Below are 14,617 nucleotides of genomic sequence, written 5' to 3' on the forward strand. Positions count from 1 at the left end.
TCAAAAGAAAAACTTGAACGTTTCCTTAAATCCTGCTTTTCAAGTGTTGGGGTTTTGTTTGTGGCTTTGTGTTTTTGTGGGATTTGTGGTTTTTTTTGTGTGTGGTTTGGTTTTTTGTTGTCTTTTTAAAATTATTTTTATTTTTATTCTTTTGATCTGGAATACTCACCCCAACTCATCACCAATCAGCTGAAGAGCACAGTGGGGTTTTAGGAAAGTAAACCTATCTAACACTGTTACTGTCAGAACTGATCTAAGGCCTCATCAATTTACCAAGGTAAGACACCTACATATGACAGACAGAATTCTTTAAAGCCTTGGCCATCAAGCCACACTAGCAAGGCAGCTATTTTGTTGAGTTGTATGTATTCAGCATACCCTTCGCTAAAGCTTTTATTGAGATGAAACCTTATCCTGAAAATAGTTTTCTCCAACTTCAACAGAAGTACCCTGCACAGATCTACTTCTAATAGAGTCAAACATTTATTTCAATTGTGACTGAAGAGAGTCAAAAATAACTGCTAATTCAGCTACAGAAAGCCTGACTGCCTGTTTTTCATTTTCCATAATAGCTGTGCTGCTGCATCAAAACCCTTTTGCACATGCCAAGGTAACTACAGCAGACTTGCCCGGCATTGCTAAGTGAAGTGACACTTCATCAGTGTGCCTTTCAAGATCCTTGTCCTCAAGAAAGGTTAGAGAGTAGAAAAACCCTCACTGCAAACAGTTTATTTAAAAAAAAAAAAAAGGTAGATAATTAAATAAAACAAGATATGAAGATCTCTTGGAAGAGTCTCTAGGATCACCCTGCACTAAAGCATCAGGAACGGAAAGTCTTCATTTGCTCTGAGGTCAGGAGACAATTGAAATTCACTTACAATTTATTTTACCAATAAAAATAATAACAAAACCCAAGAACATTTAGCCATGTGGAAGTGACAGTCTAATTGTTTGAAAGCTATAATGCAGTGTAATTTTGGATCCCAGCATCACTTAGAAAAATTCAAAAGTCCTGAAGTTAAGAAGTATTTACTTAGTCAATGTATTTCCAGAAATATAACTACAGTTGACTGTTTCAGAGATCAGCAGAATGATTTATTCCACCTTCTATTCAGTGATAAGAAAAGTAGCCTCAATGTAACTATCAGAAAGCCTCAAGTCTCTCAGTACCAGTTGTAGCATTCAATCATAAAATGTGTGCTTCAAAAAGTTTTCAATGATTTAACATGCCTGTTCCCCCCCTTTTCCCAAGGGAATTTATCAGATTTCTGTATATACGTTGCTCCTCCTCAGTTGCCCAAACATTCAATGGGCTGGAAGGTACTGAATTTTAAAAGTGCCAAGTCTCAACATTTTATTAGAGAACTTAAGTTTTTCTCAATTTCACCAACACAGACCACCTGTTCAAACTGCTTTAAGAAAATATAACTCTCCGAAATGATCTGCATTGCATTTCCTAAAATAAAACAAATGATACTTGCCTGATCATTTTCACATGCTCGGAAATTCAGATGTCTTAAAATTTTTTTTGTTTAGAAAAAAAACTAAACCAAAACAACTGAGGTAAAACACATTATTCTTTGCCATGCATGAAGAAAATCTTAACTTTGTAAAAATCACTTTTGTTCTGAGACCTAGGTACAGAATTAAGTACAAATATTCAAGGACAAATCACTATTCTAGGACAACATTTTTCCAGGTTACAAAATATATCAACTTTGTTAGTTAACTCCGTACCTAATTTCACAAGCTGCATACTGACTGCACAGAAACACAAATTAAGGTTGGTGAAGATGTATTTCCTTGCTCCAAGGAATCTGTGTATGAGCGCATGATAGAGAAAAGTAATTTAGTGGTTTGAAGGACCCACAGTCTCTGCATTATATTTGATAATAGCAATTATCTGCAGACTGTATCAAAACTGTAAACTCCAATTTGTACATGGTGCTGACCACCTCTTTCTGTTTTCCTCTCCTGTATTAGCCCAAGATAGTGGAAGGTGCCTACAGATTCTAAACTAGACTTTTAAAAAAAGACTGTTTTACAATGATTGTCGTATCTTTTGACACCTGAATCCAGAGCAGGATCAATGTGGTGACAAAGCAGCTGTTCACCTTGCAAAGGAGGATGGCAAGTTAGTCAGAGAGCAAACCAAAAATAAGTCTTTGACTCTCCATTTTGGAGAAAAAGGAAAAATCACATGTGATCTGAAAGAAAGTGGTTTTACAGAAGAACAAAAAAATGCCAAGTACAAAGCATGGCAGACAAAGAGGAAGAATCCTCAACGTTTTAAACTAAAAAAAATTATCTCAACAAAACCCACAGATGATAGCATAGTCCACTGAGACATTTCACACTATGCACATGTATGCAGATTGTTATAAAGGGTTTTAACTTTCTTAAAGATGCAGTTTTTTAATTACTGAAAGAATTCAAGCTACTTAACCTTTGCACCCTGTTTAAATACCTCAGTAATTGAAACAAAAGCTGTGAAATGTATTAACCCTTTTCAAAAAAATCCAAATCAAATTAAAAGGTAGTCAAAAGACTTCCAACATTATATTAAGAAAACTCCTATATTCAAACTTACAGGGCACAGAGGGTTTTCTAACTGATGAGAAAAAAATATGGCTGCAGGTGCCTGAAGGCAAGTCTATAACAGGTCCTCTTAATTCTGCATCACTAATGCTGAAAGTTGTAAAATAGCTGTCTATATTGTGATTTATACCACAGGTTCCACAGTAAAACCATGACTAGAATATATCAACCAGCAATTCATTTTCTCATTATAGTCAAGATTCCTGAACAACATAAGTAGAAATTTGCCACATCTCATTCCCTGCATTTACTAACACAGAAATGCCTTTAAACCAACACTGGAGAATTTTATTTTCCTGGAGTACTAGTAAAATGTTCAGATCTGTTAATCTACAAATTAAGAGTGTAAAATGTGCAGAACACTTCCTTTCCAGTCAGATAAAAGGTCTCAATGTCTATTACTAGTTAAAGCACAGAAAGCTCAGATCTGAAAGACTTTTTGGAGTGAAACGGAACCCACAGTCTGGCTAGACATCTAATTTCATCTAACAGCTTGTTACCACCAATGGGAAAATCCCATTCCTTGCTGTTTAGCCCCTGCTCCAAGCCACCTGGTCTGGTGCCTCTCCTTTACAGTGTTTCTGGTGTTTACTGACCTGATGATCAGCCAGTTCACCTCACTGAACCAGCAGGAATTTTCCTTTATTATTTTTTCTGGACACAGAACCAGCAAAAGAAAAAGAGTGAGAACTCACTGTTGGAGTGGAGAAAAAGTCATCCCTTCTACGTAACCATGAAAGACCAGCACAAACTATTAGCTATATTTTAATATCAGCAAATTAAACATTTCAGCTAAGGCTAAGCAGTGGCAGGAAGCATATTCCTGCAAAATCTGATGACATTTCTGACACTTGTGAAAAACTTCAGAACGAGAACTAGTGAACTAAGCTTGGAGACACCCTCATGGCAGTGCTGTCCAGAGGACTGTTCAAGATTGAACACAGACATTTTCAACTGAAAAGCCTATTAATGCTCCACATGTTAGGTAGTTCAAAACGAACTATCCAGATAATGAGTTCACCCATCACATACAGTTTGCTACAGGAATGACTGCACCCCACTGCCAGAATTAACATATTCACTAATGCATCAAACAAGTGTGTTGACACTGTCCCCATCTAAAAAGGCACCCCAAATAAAACAAAATCTTTAACCTTTCAATTTTGACAACCCTTATTACCCATGCAGAGTGCAAAACCTACAGACTAACTGCTTAGGTCTGCCTAGTGAAACCATTTCTTTCAAGTCCTTACATAGTATATGGGCATGTATAACAAATCATTAGAGTCTTTTGAAAAACTATATGCAGTTTCAAGGTAACTTTTTTTTAAAAAAAAAATCCAACTTGTGTGAAAATAATGTAAGAGTACACATGTACGAGGTGATTATATCTTACTACAATTATTACAACTATTAGTTTCTCATCTTAAATGCCAGTTTGATGCAGCACAAGAATTCAAGCCACTCAAAAATTAACATGAGAAATACCACTAATACAAAATTTAAACCAAGCTTTCCTAAAACATCAAAACCTTGTAGATCTTAAGAATCCAGAATCTGATGGAGGGGAGGAGAAGGGAAATCTCAAAAAGCTCAAGAAACTGTTTGAGACTGCACATTATTTGAATAAAAAGTAAGACAACAGTAATGGCTGAGATTAGACATACTGCAATATGACTCCAGCTTCCTTCGTCTACATTAAGGAAGTTTCCTGCCTGGAGTATGTATCTGACATGAATTTTGTGTTATCTTATTGGTGAGAACAGAGTCATGTGAAATACAGTTTTACAAAGTATCTGGGTAGTACAGTAGGTCCCACCTGCCATTTCCCCAAATACAGTGAGAAGAGACTGATATGCACACACTCTCAAAATATATGTGTATATTTTTAAATTGTGGTGGTAAGCATTCATGCTAAGCAGAAGGTTTTATAGTAAACCTTATAAAACACTAATAAACCACAAAGTCCAGCCCTGTCTGAGAAACTAACAAGTTCAGAAAGATTAATGATTTAAACAAGAATCATTGAAAGGCCATCACAATTTCAGCTGCTGCACCTGCTTTAGTCCATTGCTCCCCTGCTGTCTAAATACACTGGTCTACTCAATGCCTAGAGGAAGAAGATATCTTGCACACAGTAAATTCTATATGAGCTCAAGTATCAGGGCACTAACACATGGAACAACTTAACATTATTTCAATGCTTGCCATTTATGACAAGCAGGTGCTTTTCACATGTATTTAAAATTTCAGGTTAAGTGTATTTACTGCATTTTAAAACAGCAAGAAAAAAACTCAGGAAGATTCTCAAGTTAAAATTACCCGTAAGTCTTAAAATATTGTAGAAGTTGCTCATGATCAGAACACAGACATTAACAAACTGCACTGAACCCTGAGGTAAAGAGAATTAAGAGCAAGCGTTAGCTGCTCAGGGAAAAAAAAACAGGTATATTTTTGAAGTACTGCTGATAAGCTTGACAATTATTTCCATTAATATATGACTATGTCAAGTGTCTCAGAAGAGAAACACAGTTTTACTTTCAAGTATTTTAAAAATCTAGCATAATATTTTTCCCATGTTTTAGAAATTAATCCACCCTCAAGTAACAGCAATTTTCAAGAACACATTTTAGATGGCCTTTAAAGATTCCACAAGTGCAAAGACATATAGAGAAACCTCCCTTTAAGAGTGTGTCCAGGTTCTTTTTAGACCAGTGACTTAGATAGTCCCTGGAAGTTGGCTGGCAACAAAATTCATGGAAATCACAAATAACAAGAACTCATCGTTGATACAAAGCATTAACTGAGGACTCACAAACCAGTTAACTGCCCAGAATGGTTGAGATAGTGAAATGGCTGAAACACTGAAATACTTCAGGTTACATCAATTTATTAATTAAAATAATATACTGGGTTTAAAGTTCAGACAAGCTGATGTTTCTCCCATCTTCACCACACATTTCCAGACTATTTGTATGAAGTCTAGACCCCTGTAAGTCAAGAAGCATTGAAATGGTACTTATTTCATAATTACCCTTTTCAGATGAAAAGCCAACTTTATAAATATACAAAGCTGAAGAGCATCCAAAAACAAGCTTATCTAGCAAGCTGGAAGTCATAAGAACCAGAAGTTGTACACCAAAAGTTTGTTCTGAAGTTTCTCGTGCTCATCAACTATAAGAGTGGACAGTACTTTTTCTTTTGTTACACACTTAAAAAGCACATGCTCCATGATTGACAGAAATGTTGAGACCACATGAAGTACAATTTGGCAACAGTAAGTTCTGTCTCCCAGATGTCCAACTAAAGGAATACAACCATTTAACAAGTTCTTATTAATTACCTGCCTTGAATAGCAAACCTTAAAAGAAAATAGACTATTTATTGTCCATTATTGTTTTCAGGTGCTTCTAACTTGGAAATCAGTTTACAGCAGAGCATATTGCAAAAAGTGACAAGTTAGAGCCATCTAAACCACCACTTTCACAAACTCATTATTGGCTTTAACGTGATAACATAGCAGTTCAACAGTGATAACTGACACAGACAACACAGCTCACTAGAAGTCAAGAACAATCCTCCCCCACTAACTGTGTAGGTACAACTTACTTGTACAGACACAGCAGACACCTAACTCTGTGACGACTGTGAAACCGTCAACCAAAATTTGTCTTGATGCAACTCCCACTTCAGGCTGAAGTTTATGTTCTAACTGTAAAGAGTATTATGATTTTATAGAATAACAAGCCCTTTCTACTCATACTGAATTAGAGAGTCTGCCAATATGAGTGTCGCATGAATAACCAAATAAAGTGAAGACTCTTGGACATTATTATAAGCAGCAAAATGAGAAGGTTAAGGGATTTGCTTCTTGTTTCCTGAGGTTTCTGTTTTATGTGTTTTAAGCATGTTATATTCAGTTTGAAACTTCGAAGCAGCTCCAAAGTTGCCTATAAAAATACTGCCCTTTCCCCTACTTATTTTTTCAGAGGGAAATAAGTAGAAGAGGGAACAAGTCTTTTTATACTATTCAAAGATTCATAGGTCCTTCAGGGTAACACTTTAACAGTTAAAAAATTAGAATGTGCATTATTCCTGGCCACATACACACTACTGATTACCATGTGAAATCTGGAGAGCTACTCATTAGATGAATTCAGCTAATCAGATTTATACCTTCTAAAAAGAAAAGCATATGGACCAACGGTTTATCAATCAGTTTTTGACTAGGTCTTAATGGTTACCATCCATGATATTACATAACTCAGGAACCCTTTAAAAGAGCATTGGCGGAAGAACAGACACATTTTATTCCCTTCACATCCAATACAGATTTCTGTGTATATTAGCATAAGAAAACCAACGTATTCCCAGGGTGTAGATGAACAAGTTTTTAGTCCTCTTAAAATACCTGAACCCAGGAGAGTTAGAAGCAACAGAGACAGCATAGAACATCTTATACAAAGTGTCACATTTTAAGAGTTCTGTCATTTGTTTGATGTAAAGGTTAAGCATTGACATGAAAATTAATTATTATCTGAAATGTGAAAGACAACTCGACAAAATAAAAAAATCCTCTCCTCCAACCTCCCCCCCCTCCCCTTTTTTTAATCAGGTAAAAATTAATCTCGAAAAGCAACACTTTGCAAAGTTTTCAAAGCAGCATAAAAAAAAAATCCCGTACTTAGGACACAATACCATCACAATTTTCACAATTTCAATGCAACCCTTAGATACAGTTATACTAAACTAATCATATGGACAAAACGCATGTCTCAGATTCTGTTTTGACACCTTGAAGGTGTCAAAATATAAAGGCGTTGAAGAAAAGTTAAGAAACAAGCCAGATTCACCAACTGGTTATCCCGAGTATGTACATCAAGCAATGACTGCAGATCTGTCTTTTAAATGATCAATTTTAAATGGTCAAGTTCAATTCTGTAACTTCACATAAGTTTAGCCAAATACTCAGTATTTGTATCATAGAATCACAGAATAGAATCATTAAGGTTGGAAAAGACCTCTAGGATCATCAAGCCCAACCATGTCTCCTAAACCATGCCCTGAAGTGCCGTGTCTATACATCTTTTAAATACCTCCAGGGATGGTGACTCCACCACCTCTCCAGGCAGCCTGTTCCAGTGCCTGACCACTCTTTCAGTAAAGAAATTTTTTGTCATATCCAATCTAAACCTCCCCTGGCTCAGCCTGAGGCCACTTCCTCTTGTCCTATCACTAGTAATTTGGGAGAAGAGACCAACACCCATCTCACTACAACCTCCTTTCAGGTAGTTGTAGAGACCGATACGGTCTTCCCTCAGCCTCCTTATTCTCCAGGCTAAACACCCCCAGCTTCCTCAGCAGCTCCTCATAAGAGCTGCTCTCCAGACCCTTCACCTGCTTCTCTGGACAACCTCCAGCACCTCAATGTCCTTCTTGTACTGAGGGGCCCAAAACCGAACACAGTATTCGAGGTGTAGCCTCACCAGTGCTGAGTACAGGGGCACAATTGCTGCCCTATTCCTGCTGGCCACACTATTCCTGATACAAGCCAGGATGCTTGAATCGCTGCTGCCACTGAAAAACAAAGACACCTCCCAGATCCGACCTGACTTTAAAAAAAATTTGGTAGACCTATAATCAGTTAACACTCCATCCAGATTAATGCAAAACTAATCCTATTTTCATAGCTTTTAGTCCCTTATTAAAAGGATGTAAAATAAGTCTGGATACTTTTACAGTGCTTAGACTCCTATGTTGCAAATCTGACCGCCTCATCAGTATAGGGAAACTTCCATACACCCTTCATGTCCTCAATCCATTTATTTTCCATAAATGTTTTTGTTGCATGTGTGCTTTGTTAACTACAGATATTAATAGCAGCCTAAAGCCAGAAACATCTTTAAGAGGTAAGCATGAACATGTCTGCAGCAACATCTTGCATTGTATCATATTGTTCGCCAGTTCTCCAAGGCTTTTTATATAGTCCAGAAGATGCAGACATATTTATATAAACAGGTTAAAAAACAGGTCATATAATTAGGTTTTCCTAGGTTCTTCACTTAAACACAGCTCACTAAATCACAAATACAAATAGTGACTTTTATTGTCAAAGCAGTTCATTAAAGAATTTAAGATCAGGAAATCGAGTAACAGAATTGATTTCATGAAGTATTTGTTACAGGAAAAAACCCCAAGAGGTTTAGTGATTTTACAGTAAAAGTCGCATAGCTTTTTGGTAATTGAGGTTGCTATAGTTTATCGGCTTGTTTGGCTGACTGCTTTCAGTATGTGAGATTTTACTAACCTGATTTCATAAAAATCTATGAAAGACTATAATCACCTGAGCTTTCAAGCAAATAACTTGTTTCTTAGTACGTAGGCCACAGAAGAAGCCTCCCTGTTTGTCAAAGCATAATTAAAAAAAACCACACACAGAGCAGTGCCAGAAAGTTTCAGTTTAAATATCCTGCAGACATTCAGTTCTTTCCACAATATGTAGTTGCTGTAACAAACAAACAACAAAAAAAAATAGTAGTGGTGAATCTGTATGCCAAATATTCAGACAACTGGTAAGTAACTGGTAAGAATCTAAGAAGGCTTTCAGCTTATGAAATGGCATAAAACACTTTTTTTTAAATTGAAAACAAATAGCCTTGCAAGTCTCACTCAGAGAAACAAGCAATCAGCTTGAAGAGAGAAAACAGGCAGAGATACATAATTTACAATGACCTATAGATATTCTGTACATCAGGGCATCCAAACTAAAAAGCAGAAAACACGATTTTGTTGCATTTCACTGCAAAGACAAATCCTCTTGGAAAGACAAAAAGGTGAAACAACTTCAACCCCTTATTCCAATTTGTCTCACACATGGAGACCAAACTTAATAAGATTAATCAGGTCTGAAATAAAAAGCTTCAGACACCAGATAAGCTGCTACTTCACAAACATGATTTGTGATTGCACAGCTCAGAGTACATTTTCACTTAAGGTAATTTAGATTAAGCCTTATTCCCTCCAATTTTGTAATGTACCCATTGCTGCACGAACAGCATTTCCCTCAAACCTTTGATGGTGTGCTGGTATCACCACCAACTATAATACATACAGTTCTCAAATCATGAATGCTTCAGAGGTAAGAAACTAAGACAACACATGCAGAAGTGCTAGCAATGCTTTCCTAAGTTACAGAGCTAGCTAAAATGAGGCAACATTTATTTCGATGTAATTCTTTATCTGGAACTTCTCATTAGAAGTTATATGGTCCTTATATCCGTATATAGATGAAGAAAGAATGGCTCTTGCTGATAGGGAGCAATTGCTGTAAGGAGGCTGCTGGTAAGCACTCAATATCCTCTGCAGAGGTATGTATGTCTGAGGAAGTATCATAAACACTCACAGGATGTTAATGAGGAATTAGAGAGATGCACTGATTGTGCATCCAGAACCTGCAAGCTCTTTTATTTGAGCTTGCATCTATAAGATAGATGATGGTGAACTGAGTGGGGTTTTCCTTCTTCTCTCTTTAGAACTTAATCAGGGGAATTCTGGCAGGATAGCTCTTAAGTGCAACAAAATTTCAGACACTTAATCAAAAGTGCTATGTATACTGCTGTTCTTACTGGCTCCATGGTATTTGATGCAAGCATTTGAATAAATAGGGATGATGCTACCATAATCATTTATAATAGTCCACTTCCAGTCATTGTTCTCAGCAGTAAATTTATGGGTCAGTCCTCAAATATATGCCCAAAAGAACCACTAAGAGCTTGGGGATCTTACTACAACCAACCGAAAATCTTAACAAAAAAAAAAAGCCCACAACAAAAAAACCCAAGCAAAAACACCACCACCCAATCAAACCAAAAAACCTCAAAAACCCCCAAAACAACAAGAACAAAAAACCCAAACCCAAAACAAACAAACAAAAATACCTCATACCCTGAAAAGGCTGGTTTTCCTCATAACTGGAAGCAATGTTTTCAGTAAATTCAGAGGTGTTGGTCTCTTGCTATGTTTTTCACTTAATTCATTATGATTTCTCAAGAGTGTTACTTATTCCGTATTTTTCTTATGATACCTAGATAATGGTTTTGGTCTATGCTTTCAGTCAGCTTCTTATCCTGGAAATATTTTTTTCTAGAGTATCTCGCACAATTGTAAATAGTGAAATATTGCTATCTGTCCTAATTATGTGAATTACAAATGTGGGTTCAACTAAGGATGTTTATGTGGTCATACCCAAATTTTCTTCTTTAAACTAATCCCTCTCCTAAAATCCAAACCAAGAAGCAATGTATACACCTAAACCCAAACCCAATCAACTTTAAAAGGAAAAAGTTAAACATGTATACTTCCATGAACTTTTTTTAAAGCTAACCTCAGAAGTTCAAATGAAAATTAAAAAATTAAGGTCTGGAGAGATTGCTATTACTAATACACTAACTGTAGACACATTAGCAGTCCAGATTGGTAGGAGACTATTTTGCATGTGTTCGACAATACACCAAAAGGCCTTCTACTGCACTTCTTACTTGCAGATGTAAAACAAACTAAACATTTATATCGATCCAAAGTATATTTGAAGGCAAAGGCTATAAAAGTCTTTGAGCTCTCCTTTTTGCAAAGTAACATTAAATAACCTCAGTAAATAATACATCAAGTGAAGAAACTAGCATTACTCTACCTACAGGTTCAGGTACTTAGAGGGTCATGGAATGAAACACCAAACTCTCTCAATCAAGCCCAGTTTGGCCTTCTTGTCTTTGCTGTAACACATGTGCCAGTACTATAAAATTTTAGTTCCTGCTATATAGCATCTGACGCAAGTCAGTAGTTTTGCCATTAGAATCACAGACCCTGTTGGCTCAGCATTTTACAGGAGCCAGTTGAAGTCTTAATACTGAAGTAAATTCAGAAACACTTACCTATTTGTACTTGCTCTGGCTGGCTCAGTGATACAAATGCTGATGTATCATCAATCCACGAAACCTGAATGTTACCTAGAAAAGGCAAAAGAAATGATTAGGACTATTTTTACCTTAGGCTTAGTCACAGATTTTATCTGATGTGCCATGACATAAGAAAAAGATAGTCAACTAAGAGTAACTTCACCTGAGAAGCCTTTTGTCCACTGTAAAGGTGCGTAGTGCATACACAGTTGTACATGAGCCTGGAACTGTTCAGAAAGCAATGACTGTTAGGGCTGTGTATGCATCCTGTATACCCTCAGACCCACTAAAGTAAGGACCATAAGGAAAATGAGACACATCTAATACCTTTTTCACTCCCAGAGTATTCTTCTGCTTTTTCATGGCTTTTTTTTTTTTTTTTAAATCTTGTAAGAATTCAAGTAATCTTAGGGTTGTTTTTTTTTAGTCCTCCCTTCATGTGTTCTATATAGTTCTACAACAAAATTTGAAGCAATATTTTCTGACAAATTTCAGCTCTGTCCCAAAATAAAGATCAGCTCTTTGGGTTTTAAAAGCTATCCATCCTTCGGAACTGCAGCATTTCCTAAAGACACAGCATGGACAAGCTCCAGTTACCACTCACTGTTCCTTTACTAGTACAGACACCCAAGATAAGAAATTCCAGTAGAGTCAGGGGCGGGGCGGGTGTGGGGAAGATCGTTCACACAAGTAAAGAACTCCAGTTATTGCAACACTTTAAATCTTCAAACTCTGGTTTGTTTGGATCACATCATACACCATTTCCTGGATGTGCAACGCAACCTTAATTTCCATAAATATGAGGACAAATGTACAAAATCAAGGACCTCATTTGGAAGCTATGCCAATGGAAAAGTGACTGGAAATAAGTTCCTCCATTCATCAAGCAGTTAGTCCATTTTCTACGTGACTGGCTTAAACTGTCACATCAGCAATAAAAGAGCTCATAATCAAGCAAAGGTGGAGGAAAAGATTCCCATTCCAGACACAAGGTCTTGTTATATTCTGAAATCCATTTATATCTCCTGTGCTCTTCCAAGTGCTCTACTGTTTGTACAATTCAGATATTGAAAATTGGTGCAATTTTTTTCAGGCAGACTAGAAAAATCAAGTTACGTATAATGTTACACCACCATTTAACCCTCAGACATTACAAGGTTAAAAACAATGATACAAAATGGCTTAAAATGCATTTTGTTTTCAGATGTTTGATCTATTTAAATCTAATTTAGCCTACAGGTTACAAGGCTATAGCAGTCTCTTCTGAAATCCAGCCAGATAATAAACAGATTTTCTAATTATAAAAAATAAAAGCCTAGTTAGATTTAGTTTGCATGCTCTACATTTGAGTAGCCAGCTATTTAGGACTTTAAGTTATAATTATTTTGATCATTGCCAAAACCATAATTAATTCAGTATGGTTTCTGAAATTTCCCTTTACTACAGGGCTGAGGGGGCTATTAAGAAGACCCTGCACTGAGAAGTCAACCATTAGAATTTCTTTAAACACTTCGTATAACAAATAAATTCAATTTCTAATAATTCAGTCTTTGAAGAACATAGATCTTTGCTGCCTTGGGGTAAGGGTCTTTACTGTAGGGAGAACACACTCTTGGCAGTACACTTAACATTTCACAGCACAGGAAAACCCAAATCTGATTTATGTTTGCAGTTCAAAATCATAGTGCATTTGGTAGCATCCCAACACTGAGCTTCCTTTAAATATTAGAAATTACTGCACAATTTAACACTGTTCCAAGTGCACTGACAAGATATTGCTCTGAATTTGAGCATCCAGTCCTTCATTTTTGCATTACTAATTACAAAATTTTCTAAACAATAATTTCAGACATCTGACACCAGATTCTTCTGTAGTTCTTCAACATGAAAGTGCTGTCCAGATATATATAGTTTTATATACCTATATAAATTTTTTTCCTCTATAAATAGTTAATAAATTCCATATCTACCCTGAATAGACAAAAAAAAAAGATCAGAAAAAAATTCTCCTGAATATCTTGCAACTGTGCCCTTATCATAAAACATCAAAGAGGATCAGCGATGGGCTAAAATCTCCTGAAGGAGTTCAGTTAACTACTCAAATGGACTTCAGTGCCCATGTTTTCACTAAGTGCCAATTAAAAATAAATAAATAAAAAAATCAACCTATTGATGGCACATCATTTGAGTATCAGATACTCATTCATTGCTGCAGAAAGGCTGCTGCACTCTAAATGACTTCGGTATTTTAGATAATTAAGGGTTTCAATACCTGCCAGCATATGCTGCCTTTGTACTAAGATTTGTACATTTTTAATACATAATTTTAAGAACAAGTCAAACATTAAATAGTGGACACGGAGCTGCAATCTAAAGAGAACTGCAACAAATGCTCTTACACAATTCTCCACGCTTAAAAGACACTCTTTTCAGATTATGTCACATTTCATTATTATTAGGAAATAAGACTTTAAGAGAGACAAGATTAATAAATTAGATCATTCAGCAATATTGCTAAGCACTCAGTAAATATTGTGCATTTCAAAAGTACGGTGAAAAGGCAATGAAGATCTGAAAAGCAAATGCATCTGCACTTGAAGTACAATATTTAGCAATCAACATAGCTGCATGCCAACTTACTGCAAGGCTAATCCAAATAAGCCATATACAGCAATGTAATAGAATACCAGCTCTAGAGAAATAAACCAGAAGATCTTTCTCTCTGCACTTCTAGAACAGATCAAATGTCTTCTACACTTTGACGAACACTATTGTTAGCCTATATGACCCCTTGTCTATTTGCTATTACATGCACTGTCACACAATGTTCCTTGCTAAAAAAAAAAAAAAGTAACATCAAGCAAAGAGTTATCAAGTGAAATAAAACATCTTCACCCAAACAGGAGTAGGTGAAAATCTGATCTGTTGCTTCTGAGATGAAGGTGGTAATATGTTTTTTTTCTACAAATAAAGTTGAGAATTTTCTCTATATAAACACAAACATGCGAACAACATTAAAATCCACAGAACAAAATGATACTGATAGATTATGTCAGTCAAACAGA

The 14,617-nt window shown here is 36.1% G+C and overlaps 1 protein-coding gene across 6 annotated transcripts in view; it reads right to left on the reverse strand.

Moving 5' to 3' along the window:
* Window positions 1–14,617, reverse strand: part of PARN (poly(A)-specific ribonuclease) — a 63,587-nt gene that overhangs the window by 16,694 nt on the left and 32,276 nt on the right. For all 6 annotated transcript variants that reach the window (XM_075105253.1, XM_075105254.1, XM_075105251.1 and 3 more), the window contains exon 21: window positions 11,529–11,603. In XM_075105253.1, coding sequence (XP_074961354.1) covers window positions 11,529–11,603 — 75 coding nt within the window. The remainder of the gene's footprint in view (window positions 1–11,528; window positions 11,604–14,617) is intronic.

This window comes from Phalacrocorax aristotelis, chromosome 10 (assembly GCF_949628215.1).
Source record: "Phalacrocorax aristotelis chromosome 10, bGulAri2.1, whole genome shotgun sequence".
Lineage (NCBI taxonomy): Eukaryota > Metazoa > Chordata > Aves > Suliformes > Phalacrocoracidae > Phalacrocorax > Phalacrocorax aristotelis.